The sequence below is a fragment of the Primulina tabacum genome, chromosome 4, assembly GCF_025594145.1.
Source record: "Primulina tabacum isolate GXHZ01 chromosome 4, ASM2559414v2, whole genome shotgun sequence".
NCBI classification, from domain to species: domain Eukaryota; kingdom Viridiplantae; phylum Streptophyta; class Magnoliopsida; order Lamiales; family Gesneriaceae; genus Primulina; species Primulina tabacum.
The window spans coordinates 37448268-37461920 of record NC_134553.1 but is presented as its reverse complement, the minus strand read 5'-3'; the positions used below and the strand labels follow the sequence as shown (position 1 = coordinate 37461920).

The 13653-nt window shown below is 35.5% G+C and overlaps 1 protein-coding gene across 1 annotated transcript; it reads right to left on the bottom strand.

The window, feature by feature from the left end:
- Positions 1–8142: 8142 nt before the first annotated feature.
- On the bottom strand, positions 8143–12908 carry LOC142543235 (TPR repeat-containing thioredoxin TTL1-like). Its single transcript, XM_075650363.1, has 7 exons — positions 11652–12908; positions 10804–10999; positions 10513–10697; positions 9755–10088; positions 9430–9634; positions 9252–9358; positions 8143–8812 (listed from the first exon to the last, which is right to left on the bottom strand). Exons 1-7 carry the CDS (start codon positions 12557–12559, stop codon positions 8660–8662), a joined length of 2088 nt encoding a protein of 695 aa, XP_075506478.1. The 5' UTR covers positions 12560–12908; the 3' UTR covers positions 8143–8659.
- Positions 12909–13653: the final 745 nt, after the last annotated feature.

Genomic DNA, 13653 nt, shown 5'->3' with positions numbered 1-13653 from the left:
GGAAGTTGATCCCCGAAGTTTCGGATTTGGGGATTCCCCGAACCCGAAAAAGCGGGGATTGGGACGGGTATGGGGGTGGGGATGGAATTCGGGGATGGGAATGAGGATGTCAAACCCGCCCCCGCCCCGGCCCATTGCCAACTCTAATAATGAGTAAAACGTAATACAGTTAACATATAACAGTGAAAAATACTTGTACTTAAAATATCATTTTCTTCATAATGCATAAACTTTAAACTTAAACATTTTCAAAAATATAAACATATCACATAAACATATTCATAAATATTTTCGTAACCCTTTTCATATTATCCTCAACATATTCATAAACATTTTCGTAACCCTTTTCATATTATCCTCAACATATTCATATACCTCAACATTTTCTTTTTCCTCATTTCATAACATAAATCCTTAAATCATGATCATAAATATTTTTTCTTTTTCTTTTTCTTTTTCCTTTGTTGAAGTCCGATCGTTAATTGTGACTTTCCTCAATCCTCAAAAGTCGATGGATCCATCTACATGAAACCACAGTACTGGGCGACGGGGACATCAGCGACATAAGATCGTCAACTAAGCCTTGGCCTATCCTCAATCATATCCTCATACCCTCATTAGTCGATGGATCCATCTACATGAAATCATAGTACTGGGCGGCAGGGACATCAGCGACATAAGATCGTCAACTGAGCATTCCTCAATCCTGTTATCCTCAATAGTCACAATTACTTCACTTCTTTCAACGTTTTTCATTTTCATCACTTTATAAAAATCATTCATTTAATAACATTTTCCTCTTAAAACAAGCATGCAACATTTCTTTTAACGTTATCGTTCCCTCATAAAAATCCATAAACATTTTAAAAGAAACCTTTCAACATATAAAAATCCATAAATCTTTTAACAATACATTTCAACATCATAAACATTTAATATGAATTTAAATCATAAACATTTAAAATAAATATTTTAACATACTAAATCATACCCTTATAAAATAACATTTTGACATAATAAATCGTAAACATTTAAAATATCAATTTGACATAATAAATCATAAACACTTAAAATGCATGTCATAAAAATTCATAAACATTTGAAATGATCATATTATCATGTAAAACAACATTCAGGGCACTTCCATGACGTTTACAAAATTCTAGGTGTAAAATGATCGTTTTGTCCCTAGACGTAAATTCCTCGACTTTGACTTTTTCTTAATTTCATTGACTCTAAAATATCCCAAATAATCATTTAAGCTTACATGAATTTTCTCATATTTTTATTTAGCTTAAATCGATATCTTTTAAATTAATCTTTAAATACGACGTATTACTGAGTTTTAATCCCGAATTAAACCAAACCTTAATATAAAAATTCCCAAATTAAAAACTTAGGCTTTTAATAATTAATTGAGTTTAAATATAATTTTCCATAATTTTATAAAGCTTAAAACTAGGCGTTTCAATTAACACGTTAATTAACGTTTCGTGCGGCGATTAAATCCCGAATAAATCCAAAACTCGTTATTTCGATCCCAAATTTTAAACATAGAATTTTAAAGATTTATTCTACCCTTCCAAGTCATGATCCACACCCGTGGACCCATGGATTCATTTTTAGCCTTTTAATTTTCGAAATAGACACCTTATCGAACCGCCCGAGCCATCTCCTAATTTACTCGAGCCACGCCCGAGCCACCTTGAGCCAAAACCTAGCCAACCCATCTAGGCACCCTCTTGACCAAGCGCAGCCCAAAGACATGATCCTAACCCGCTCTAAAAGCCTGCTGAACTACAGACCAGATTGCATGTGCATGTGCGTGAGTGCTTTCTAGCTTATCTAGGACTCCTAGTTGCATTAGGACTCTACCAGCCCTTAACCACCGACCACCCATGACCCTAACCTCCCTTGGACAACGTCCAGACCATGCCCAGACCATCCCAAAGCCTGGAACCCAGCAGCGAAGCTTCTGAATCCAAGGAACAACCTGCGCGTCTTCCATGCCCACTCACGGCTCCATCTTTTTTTTTTCTCACGCCTGCAGCGACCCAGCCGCACAGCCCTTGGCCCAGCCCTTAAGCACCCTCATAGGACCCTAAAGATTCGACCTAGCCCAGCCCAGAACCACCAGGCCAAGCCCCTTCTTCCCTGCGCAACAGCACCCCTGCGCTGCCTCATTGATGCTCTCGGGTGGAGTCCTTCTTGGCAAGGACTCCTCCCAGCCCCTGGTCTCGAGTCCTAGCATGGCTAGGACTCTTCCCTTGACCCAACCACGTCCCTAGCCAGGCCCTGGTCCCAACCAACCCCAAGCCTAGCCTTCTATCTCATAAAACCGAGCCCTACAGCACATGACAGTAAATTGATTCCAAAATTGATCCATTCGTTCCAGCTTGATTCTGTTAACGTGTGCAGCCTTTTGGGGTGTTTTAGGACCCCTTAAACTTGTGTAAAACATGACCCTAACACATCCTAATCATGGCAGCCCCTTAGGTAGATGAAATTCATGGTTTTTGGATCAAAATACATGTTTTAAAAATCACTCAATATGCATATCCTAAAATCTTCAAAATTGCAACTTGTTTTCATGCAAATTCAAACATAAATACATAATATGGTGTGATGATGAGTAAAAGGAGAATATGGCGTGCCTTTGCATTTTAAACGCGCGAAAAACCTTTGACATTTGCGAAGAACGGAGCAAGAACCGTGGCTTGAAATCTCCTTGAAGCTTCCACCGAATTTTTGGCTCAAAAGTTTGTGTGTGTACTTGAAGTGTTTGGGGGAGTGGAAATTCTGATTGGAGGCGTGAGCTTGTGGCGGTGTGGGGAGGGTTTGAATATTATATAGTTTATTTAAACTAATCAAGTCTTGGCCCATTAAGAGGTTAATTAGGCCCATTAGTACTTACTTAAAATATTGAAAATAATTTAATTTAAATAAATTTGTGAATTTATTAGCCGGGTTGTCAAAACGTTCGTATTTTTGCTGAAAATCCAACACTGATAAAAATTACATCCCGGCGTATAAAATCACCTCAAAAACCTTTATTTTCAAAAATAATAAAAAGCATCATCCTTAATTTAAATAATTAAAAACAATTAACCAATAAAAACATTTTTCTATTTTTCAGCCTTCGGTCTCGGTTCCTCGATCGCAACTCGAATAACCTTTAAAAAATACAATTTAATGCAACCATGTAGAAAAATATATTTTAAACACATCAATATGCATAACATAATTAATCCATGCAATTAAAACATTTAATTAAAATACAAGGGAATTTAATAATTGCATGCATGTGGTTTGCGTGGACCTTTAAATTTTCGGGGCGTTACATAATATGCATATACGAAAATAATAAGGTGTGTGCCTTGTTTTTCATGCAAAACAATTTTAAATAATTACTATGGTGTGAAAGATGAAAAAAGGAAGAAATATGGCGTGCCTTTACGTATTAAACGCACGATTAAACGTTGACGACGGCGAAGAACGGGGCAAGACCTTGGCTGAATTCTCCTTAAGCTTTCTCGATATTTTCTTCTTCAAATTGTGGAGGTGAGTACCGTGTGTTTGAAGGGTATTGGGGTGCCAAATTCCGAAAAGTGGCGAGGGTATTGTGAAGAGTTTAGGGTGTGTTTTACATATTATATTCTAATCAATTCACTAATCAAGGCTTTAGGCCTATTAAGCATAAGTTTAGGCCCATTAGTGCTTAATTAGAATTTTAAAAATAGTTTTGTTTAATAAAGTTTGAATTTATTAGCCGAGTTGCTAAAACGTTCGTATTTTTGTTGAAAATCCAACACCGATAAAAATTACGTCCAGACGTATAAAATCACCTCAAAAACCATTTACTTTCAAAAATAAGAAAAAGTATCACCCTTATTTTAAATAATTAAAAAAATTATTTAATAAAAACATTTTCTATTTTTCAGCCATCGGTCTCCGTTCTTCGATCGCAACTCGAATAACCTTTAAAAATACATTTTAATGCAACCATGTAGAAAAAAATATATTTTAAACATGTAAATATGTACAACATAATTAATTTATGTAATTAAAACAATTAATTAAAATGCAAAGGAATTAATAATTGTATGCATGTGGTTCACGTGGACCTTTAAATTTTCGGGGCGTTACAACTAGGTCAGGACTGAGCATTTCTCATGTTATAACTGACTCAAAGGGCAAGGAAACGATGAATGAAGAGCCCAGACTAACAAAAACCATTCAAACCCACATTGACCTCATCTGGAAGGAGGTCAATGAATTTTCTGAGGCTAAGCTCAAAACTTATGATGAATGGGTAAACTTTAGAACCGTCGTGTTTGCCAGGAAATTGTAAAAGAAATCAGTTTTGAAGAAATTTATTGCCCTGAAAACCATTGTTCTAAAATTGGTCAAAGCAGCTTCAGTGGCTCAGGCGTTGCAGAGGACGAAATATTTCTTTGATCAAGTATCGGCGAAGAAACTAAAACAGATGATTGTTTAACTATGCCAAAACTATGATCCCACCAGCCCAACTGCCTTTAATGACAAATCATTTCATGACCAGCTGGACATGGATCTTTTAACTCTGCAGATGGAGATTAAGAATTGGGAACTAGATCAAGAACTGATCATTTCAGAAGATTCCCAAGATCTTTCATCAGACGAGCAAGCTGAACAATCAGTTCAATCAGAAAATCCATCCTAGGAACCAGTTGCTGAAACTGCTGAGCAAGTAACTGCTCCTTCTTCAAAGGATGCGCAACCGTCAACTGCTGCTCCTCATTCCTCAACTGCAGGATCTGAACTCTACACTGATGCTGAATTGTCATTGGCAAACATTGATGAAGTCATTAAATCAGTTGCCTCTGATATTCAACATACTACAGAAGCAGTTGAAGAATTATTCGCAACTGACGAGCCAGCTTCACAAGCTTCTTTTCAACCAACTGAAGAGCCAGTTCAGTTGACTGCCACCACTGAACATGCAGTTTTTACAAGAACTGAAGAAGCAGTTCAATCATCCTCCATGACTGAACAAACATTATTTGAAGAACTGTCACATGTACAGCCTACAATAATTTCAGTTGTTCAAACAACTGAAGAATCAGCTGAGCAACCAGCTCAAGTATCAGTTACTATTTCAACTGATCAACCACATGAAGAACCTTCAGATTCTACTGTTGTTCCGACTTCTTCTTCTCCACAGCCTCAACAGGAAGCTATACCAGAGGATATCTCAGAAATGATCAATCCTGTAACTGAAACAACTAACGGGGCCTGGTGATCTTCAATCAAGAGAACAGGGAGCAGGAACCAAAAACCTCTGGAGCCATGTCTCCTGGTATTTCAATAGCAACTGAATCTTTGTTTGAAGAAATTCAGGCTATTCAGACCAATCTCGTCGGAGTAATGACTTCCATGAGGTTCGACTCTATAAAGGACAATACCATGGGAAAACTGCAGCAAATACAGAAGGACGTAACTTCATTATTCTTTCAAATGGAAGAACTTCGAAAAGACAGAGTGTCAGCTGAAGCTCATTTCAAAACTCAAGCCTTGGTTACAAGACGTCTTGATTTTCTGGAAAGCACTGTCTCCAAAAGAATGGATTTACTGCAAGATATCCTGATGAATGCAGTTTCGAACCTCTCCTCGGATGTGCGGATCTTATCTGAAAAGGTTGATGAGTTTGACAAAAAGGGGGAAGAACAAGAACAAGGAAAAATTCAGCCAGAGAAATCTTCAAAGATGATCAAGAAGAAATAGAAGACTTTTTGACAGATTTTTGAAGATTATTTTATTTACTTAGAATATTCTTTATTCTTTTATTCTTTGTACGAATCTGTACATAGAAAGAGTTTTTTTTATCTACAATGAGTTCAGATGATCAGTTTCAGTTCTTACTTTCCAAGTTTTGTCAAACACCTAAAAGTGAAAAATTGTTGGAAACTAAATTTCGGATGTTTGACAAACTGAGCATCTAAACTGATATAAAAGAATGATAACTGGTCTAAAATATGCAAACTATCGTTTGTCATTAACTGAAGGATAATACGCAGATTTTCGAAGGCAACTGAATCAGCAATTGAACTACGCAGACAACTGACTGATCAGTTGGAATTGATCAATTACTACAAACAGGTGTGAGCTTATCAACTACATTCAATCAGCTGATCCCTCAGCTGTACACGTCATAATTTAAGACATTCAACCGACAAAAGCTGACTGCAACAAGTAGTGGGATCGTCTCATTTCAGAAAAGTTACAGTGTACTACTGTCAGAAGAATGTTGACGTGGCATACAACGGATAGAAAGGTTCAAATTGTATTTAATATTACCGTTGGAGGGAAGCCTATAAATAGCATAGAAGAGCAACTAAAGAAAGATTCTAGTATTCTTGATCTCTCGTAATTCTTGCATACTTGAACTCTTGAAGTCTTTGAACTATATCGATTCAGTTACTCTGCTGAAATCTTTACAAACATAAAAGATCACGCTTATTGTATACATTCATAGCTTTCAGGCTATACTTCGAGCTTTCAACACAAATTGTATTACTCGATCTTGAAGAGATCAGTTGTGTTAGATTAATTCAGTTCTATTAAGTACTATAAACAAGTTTGTAACTAAGAGTTTCAGTTTGGCATTGTTAAGTCCAAAACTGAAATGGGTCTGTACAACCGTTTGTATCGATCAAAGTCTTTTAGTGTATATCATATCCTTGAGATAGAAGGGGTGACGTAGGAGTGTTTGAAATCTCCGAACATCCATAAAATCTTTTGTCTTCTTATTTCAGTTTATATTCTATCTATCAGTCAGTTTGTTTCCGCACAATATTTTTTAACTGATTGATATTGACTTATGAGATTTTAGAGTATCAGTTTATCACTAAACCGACTCCTCAGTCGAAAAGGTATTGAAAATCGTAAGTGTTATTCAAATGCCTCTTTTTCTACACATTTTCTCACCTTTAACCGATCATATCAACTTATTATTATTAATTGTTGGAATAAAATTTATATAAAAAATTGTAACAATTTTTTAGACTTGCCTATTTTTCATTTAATGAATTATATTTATAATTAATTGTGTATTAAATGGATTGTGTTTTACAATAATTGTTGTATTAAAAAAATTGTTATTAAATTATGTGGAGTTGCAATATTTTCATTTTTTATTTATTTTTTTATTAATTATGTATTAAACGGATGATTAAATTTACATCTGTGCAATTATATTTAATATGAATGTAGTTGGTTAATTTTCAAATAATTTATAATTTATTTATGTTTGGTATTTAATTCACTATCAAAATTATTTAATATAAATTATATAAAACCAAACTATTTTATAAATCACTCAAACTAAATTATTTATTACTTAAATATAATCAAAAAGATAATTTTAATTAAAAAAAAGTAGTTTCACCATAAATTTTTAAGTTAATTCATATTTTATTTAATAAGTCATTTGTTGTATTTACTAATTTAATTAAATTTATTTGAATTAATTATTTTATTAAACTATAAAATTAATTATTGTTTTTACGTTAATTTAAGCTTAAGATTTTTTTATATTTAATAAATACAAATAAATAATTTATGGAATAAGATAATTGTTGTAAATATAATAATATTACATATTTTAATAATATTTCTTTTAAAAGTCTTATATTTAGTACATAAATTGTATTATATTAAAATTAAAGCGACATTAATTTAAACATATGAGTTGAAAAATACTTAACAAAGAAACATAAACTCGAAAGATTATTTTTTTGTAACAAAAACTATCACGATATTAATTAATAATTTTATGAGTGAGAGTCATTTAAATTTCGATAAAAAAAAAAAAAGAAATTTAAATAAATTTTGCATTAACTTTAGATAATGTTGTATATACCGTAACATAATTTTTCAATATTAAACAATATATAGTATTACGAATCATGACAATTTGATGGTGGCATCAAAATTTTTACTCTAAAGCCCTCATGGAATATACCCACTCCCTTTGCAACATAATGGGAGAACAAATAATTATGAACGACCCTAAAAAATTTATGAACAAATATAATTTCTTTGCAGTCAGTCCACTTTACTACAATGACTGAATAAAAACGAGAAAAAATGGAATATCAACGATAAAAAGAAAAGAAAAAGATGAATTATATGAAATTGTTGAGACACAAAACATAAGAATCCATGACAAAATACTCATATCCATCTTTCACTAACCCAATGCATACCACCAGACATCCACCTCCATCAATGAACCTCCAATGTATTGAATGAAGTATATATATATATATACATGCACATATTGTATTCTATATGTCGATTAGCCAGCAAATCTCCGTCTCTACGGACCAAAGAAAAATCTTTACATACCTCTTTCTATTCGTTCCTTGAAAGATGATGCGCTGGGAGAGACAGTCGCCGCGGTCCAGTGGAAACTCATATGAAGCAAGGTTCAAAACGAAGTAAAAGGGTAGATGAGCGCGAGGGAAGAATGAATCATGAATGAATTAATTGGTGAAGAACAACAGCAAAAGAGCTAGCCTATGTTGGTCTGTTTATGGTGTTGGAGCTCGAAAAATTGTTACAAGGAACTTCATATACAAAGGTGGGCGATTTTGCAGTCATTTGGTGTATCCATGATCTAAGTACTGTAATGTCTTATCGATGACTCCAAAACCTCGGTACTAGGACATACCATTTCCTTGACTCGATTGCCGTTTCTGTATATCTTGAATGTTGGTACTGTTCTAACATTTTCGGCATGAGAAATGGTAGGGCTTTCTTCAATATCCACCTTTAAATAAAATATAAATTGATTTTATAGAAACTGATGAGACAATGTAAGAGGTATAAAATTAATAAATTTAACAATCAATTCAAAAGCACGAATCTACCACACTTCCATAATTCTTATCTGGTATTGAAACTGCTAATCAAGATCATTTCAATCTAACCTAATACATAGTTTGTAACGACGTAACTCAAATTTATAAAATTTTAAGACTGTCTCTTTATATTGATCGAAAAAAATAAATGCTGGTAGCGATGCAAATCATTTAAAACTTAAATGACCCAACTGATGTATACAGATCATTGTGTAGCATGCAAAATTACATGAGCATATACACGACAACAAGGACAATTATCGGTTTCCCACAAAAAAATCAGTTGGATGAACTACATATTTCAAAATAAAACCAAAAAAGAGAGAAAAAAAGAGAAAGGTCGCCAACCTTGAGAAAATTGACGGATGGAAACTGGCTGCATAATGTATCCAAGAATGGAGTTATCTGCTTGCATTGCAGATTTGAACGAACTTCGAAATGAACCACAGATGTACCTGAGAATTTTTTGCATACGATGATCATCAACTCATTGCGATTATATGAAAATACGAATCAACACACTTACATGGTGAAGAAATTGCAGCTCGGAACTGCTCTAGACCCGAAACTTGCTCTACTTCCCCACCAAATTTCATGTTATGAACCTCTTCTCCCTGTGATATCTTCAATGCAACTTGTGCATGAAATAGAGATTCAGCAACCTCCTTGTCATCCGGGAGTTCCTTTCTCAACACCTCGTAATCTCTTACAGCTTCCTTCCAATTTCCCAACTATAATAATAATGCCAATTAAACATAAATCGTCTATCTCAAACAATCATGGATCTGTAAGTGGCACGCATTTGGTGCAATGTTAAAAATTAAGAAAGCTTTTTGAGGTGAAATTTTTACCTTTCCATTTGAAGCGGCCTTTCGAAGTAAAGCTTTGACATAATGAGGCTGGAAACGGAGGGCTTTGTTACAATCGTCCACCGACTTTTCCCACTGCCCAAGCTTAAACCAACAGGCTGCTCTGTTGCAGTAAAGAACTGCATTTGACGGATCAAGCCTGAGTCCTTCCCCATAAGCTGAACTGGCTTCAGTAAACCTTTCCGATTTGAATAGATCGTTTCCACGAGCTCGAGCTCTGCCCACCAATCTTATATTTTTAAGTAGAAGCGAAATTTCAATATTACGAGGGTCAATCTCTCCAGCTTTTTCAATGGTTGTAAGTGCGACATCAAACCTGCAAAGATTCATCATTCATCTCATATTCAAGACCCTTAACTTCCTTTTTCTTGCATCTGATGGAACCTGATTTGTTTGGCCTCTCACGCTCAACTCAACTCCTCTTCACTCAAAATTTGTAATTTTTCCCTATTTCTTATTAAAAAACATCCCTCGTCTTTAATAGGTAAAATTTTTCTATCTAATTACTATCTCCTATCTGCAATCAACAATTCAAAAGGCAATAACTACAAAATTACATAATTTTCCACTAGTTTCTGCAGCTAGTTATTATTTTAATTTACTTTTTCACTCAACCATCACATGACATTAATTTATTACATATGCAACCACATTTTAAAAATACTCAAACCCACATTTTCTTAGAACTTTTGAGTTGAGTTGAGAGCCCGACCAAACATCACCGACATTTCTAAACTCACCTTCCCTTGGCCAACTCTATTTGTGCATTAACAAAATAAAGGTATGCCTCAAAAACAATCCCAAAAATCTTCGACTGTAATTGGGGACTGATGGAGGGTTCAAATGAAGGGATATTTGGCATGGCCGTGATTGCGTCTTCTAGTTTGTGGAGCTTCAAGAAAACTTCTGCCCTACAGGCAAAAAGCTGTAAATTCAAATTCAACCAGTTCAGAATCTGAAAATCCACAGTTGCTTAAAAATTACTGGATGAACAGTTATAAGAAACCAAGAAGGGTGGAAAGAAAAAGGACCTGAGGTGACGCATCAACTCCAGAAGCTATGACAGCATCAGCTTCTCTCAATGTGCTTATCCAATCACCAACTTTTCGGGAATCTGCGCACTTGCTTAGATGCTTCTCCACCGACTGCAACATCTGCATTTCGATGGGATCTAGCTGATTTCCTGGAAAAGAAATGTGCTTCTTGGCGTTCTCAACCTGTCCTAAACTGTTAACAACATAGGAATTAGACTCATCATGGAGTAATTGGGTTAAAGTAAAAATGAAAATGAGACAAATCCTATTTACTAACGTGATATTTCCGCCAATACCATTCAATAAGAATGAAAAAAATGCCACCATGTATGTTATACTTGATGTTTCACTAGATAGAATCCTCCTTGACCGAATAACAACAACAAGAAAAAAGAATCCCATATTAGCATGGACTGTCTATTCCCATTATTTGAGTTTCAAAACAACCAAACCAAATAAATCAAAAAGGGCCTCCGTCCTGTAAACGCAATTGAAATCACAAACAAAAAGGAACCCCACAGAAAGCAGTGAAAAATATCATCAAGAACGGATGTTAAACAAAATGTAATGAGAGAGAGCTTATGCCTTATGATCATGACATTAGCAAAAAACTAGACGAAACAGTAAAAAACAGATAACGAAATCCAACATGAACCAGTCCTGGCAGAAATAAACAAAAACCATTTATGACACAGAATGACAAAAAAATTAATTCAGCAATTCGGGTAGGCATCACAGAATTCCAAACACACAACCGTTACAACTAATGGAACAGCAAAAGCTTCCAAATCCCAATACATAGAAAATAATCTCATTAAAGATTCAAACTTTAAACGCATTCTCACCGAAGCAGCAAAGATCCTATGCGTTGGTGCGCCCTTGCGTATCCCGGATCCAACTTAATGGCATGTTCACATTCCGTCACCGCCTCAGGCAACCGGCGCAGCCCTATCAAAGCAGCAGCTCGATTGCAATGATATGCAGCATTGCCTGGTAATATTGAAATGGCCTTTTCATAAAGAGTCAAAGCCTCTTCAAAGTGACCTTTCTTGTAACTATCATTTCCCATTCTTTTTAAATCCTCCGGATCAATACTACTACATGCTCCCATTTTCCTCTCCGTTTCTCCGCCAACCATTACCCCTCTAGAGTAATTAGCAGCACCGGTATCGGCAGGTTTAGTTGCGCCATGGCCCCGCATTATACTTCCATGTCCGTAATTCCCCGAACCAGACCCCAAAGTATCAGACTTGGTAGCTCGGCTCGCCATGCCGGTTCTTACGATCCGGCCGGAGGGGCAAATGTTCCCCGTTGGAAGCACGTTCGGGGATGGCGAGCAGACGGACCCCACCCCGCCGAAAGTCAGCTGGTGAGACCCAAAAGAATCGGAACGGGAATGCCCCGGCTTGAATGAGCGGGCCGCCGTTGGGGAACTCTCCGCCGAAAGCTCCCCCGAGTGGCTGTTGGGATTCGAATCTGACTTCCTGGGGACATTCGGGTTAAACCCAGACGCGCTCCGGCCCGAAACCGATCCAGATGAACTGGAACTGCTACTCGTGGTCGTGGTAATGGCAGCGGCCGAGCCGGTTCGAGGCCGCAGCGGCGAAACCGGAGAACCCAGATCGAGTTCCCTGAAGTCCGGCTTATTAACGCTAACACGTTCACCTCCGTCATCATAAGCCAATGTATTCCTCAACCGATCCGACAGAGAATCCAATCCTTGCTCCGACATAGATTTCCCCGGACGCGACATTTTCACCAGCACCCCCTCAATCCCAGTCTACAGAACAAATGCCAAGTACTAATAGAACAAGATACAGAGCTACAACCCAAAAAACAAAAGAAAGAAAGAAGAAAAAGAGATGGGGGATCTCGTGAATCCAAAAGGAAGAGGCAAAGAATGAATGTGAATGCAGAGAAGAAAGAGAGACGCAGATTAATGGAGGGGAGAGAGAGAGATTTGGAAGTTTGACTTACAGAGAAAGATAAGAGAAGAGAGGAGAAGAGAGGAGAAAATACACACACTCCTCTCTCTCTCTCTCTCTGTTTTGATTTACACTTACTGCTTCACGCGTCAGCTAAGCTTCTTCCATTTCTCTTACCCCAAAAACATGGCGTATTGCCTTCAACCAAAGGGTAAAACAGACATGGTCTAGTTCTTTTCTTCTCTCTCTCTAATTATTTATTCTCCATTTCTTTTCTTTAGTAATAAAATTAATTTTATGATATCATAATTCTTGGTGCCAATGATGGATAATTATGTCATAATTTTTGTCCGACGGGTCATTTTTCGATCACGTTAGTACCTTTATTTTCAAGGGAAAAAAATTTATTTTATGATACTATTTTATGATTCAATTTAAATATATGAAATTTTTTTATCTAATATATGAAAATTATTAATTTTTATGTCTAAATATTTTTTATATTGTAAAAATACCATTTTTATTAATTATGTTTTGTAAAGATATAGTATAATATAAGTTGATTTGCGTTAAACATATTATTTTATGTCAAAAAGTATATTATCTAATATACGTTAATTTTAATAATAAATATTATTATTATATCAAAAGTTATTAATTTTCACTATAAACATGAGTCGAATAAACGCATATAGAAGATCACTCATGTAATAGGTATTCGATATAAATCCAATTAGCACTTCAAAATTACATATATATATATATATATATATATATATATTAATTTTTGGATATTTCAACCCTTTTGAAATTTGTTTAACATGACGTATATATCCCGTAGTAGCTTTTGATAAATACATCCCCTTTGTTAAGCTTTTGACACTTGCAACCTTTTTTAAATTTGTTTAACGCCATGTGGCAA

What these genes read in the sequence shown, in the direction of transcription:
- LOC142543235 (XM_075650363.1), bottom strand. Translation starts at nt 12,559, where the DNA reads ATGTCGCGTCCGGGGAAATCTATGTCGGAGCAAGGATTGGATTCTCTG. An exon ending in ATAGGATCTTTGCTGCTTCG is followed by an intron (nt 11,000 to 11,651) that starts GTGAGAATGCGT and finishes TGTTGTTAACAG; the next exon opens with TTTAGGACAGGTTGAGAACG. An exon ending in AGCTGCAATTTCTTCACCAT is followed by an intron (nt 9,359 to 9,429) that starts GTAAGTGTGTTG and finishes AAAAATTCTCAG; the next exon opens with GTACATCTGTGGTTCATTTC.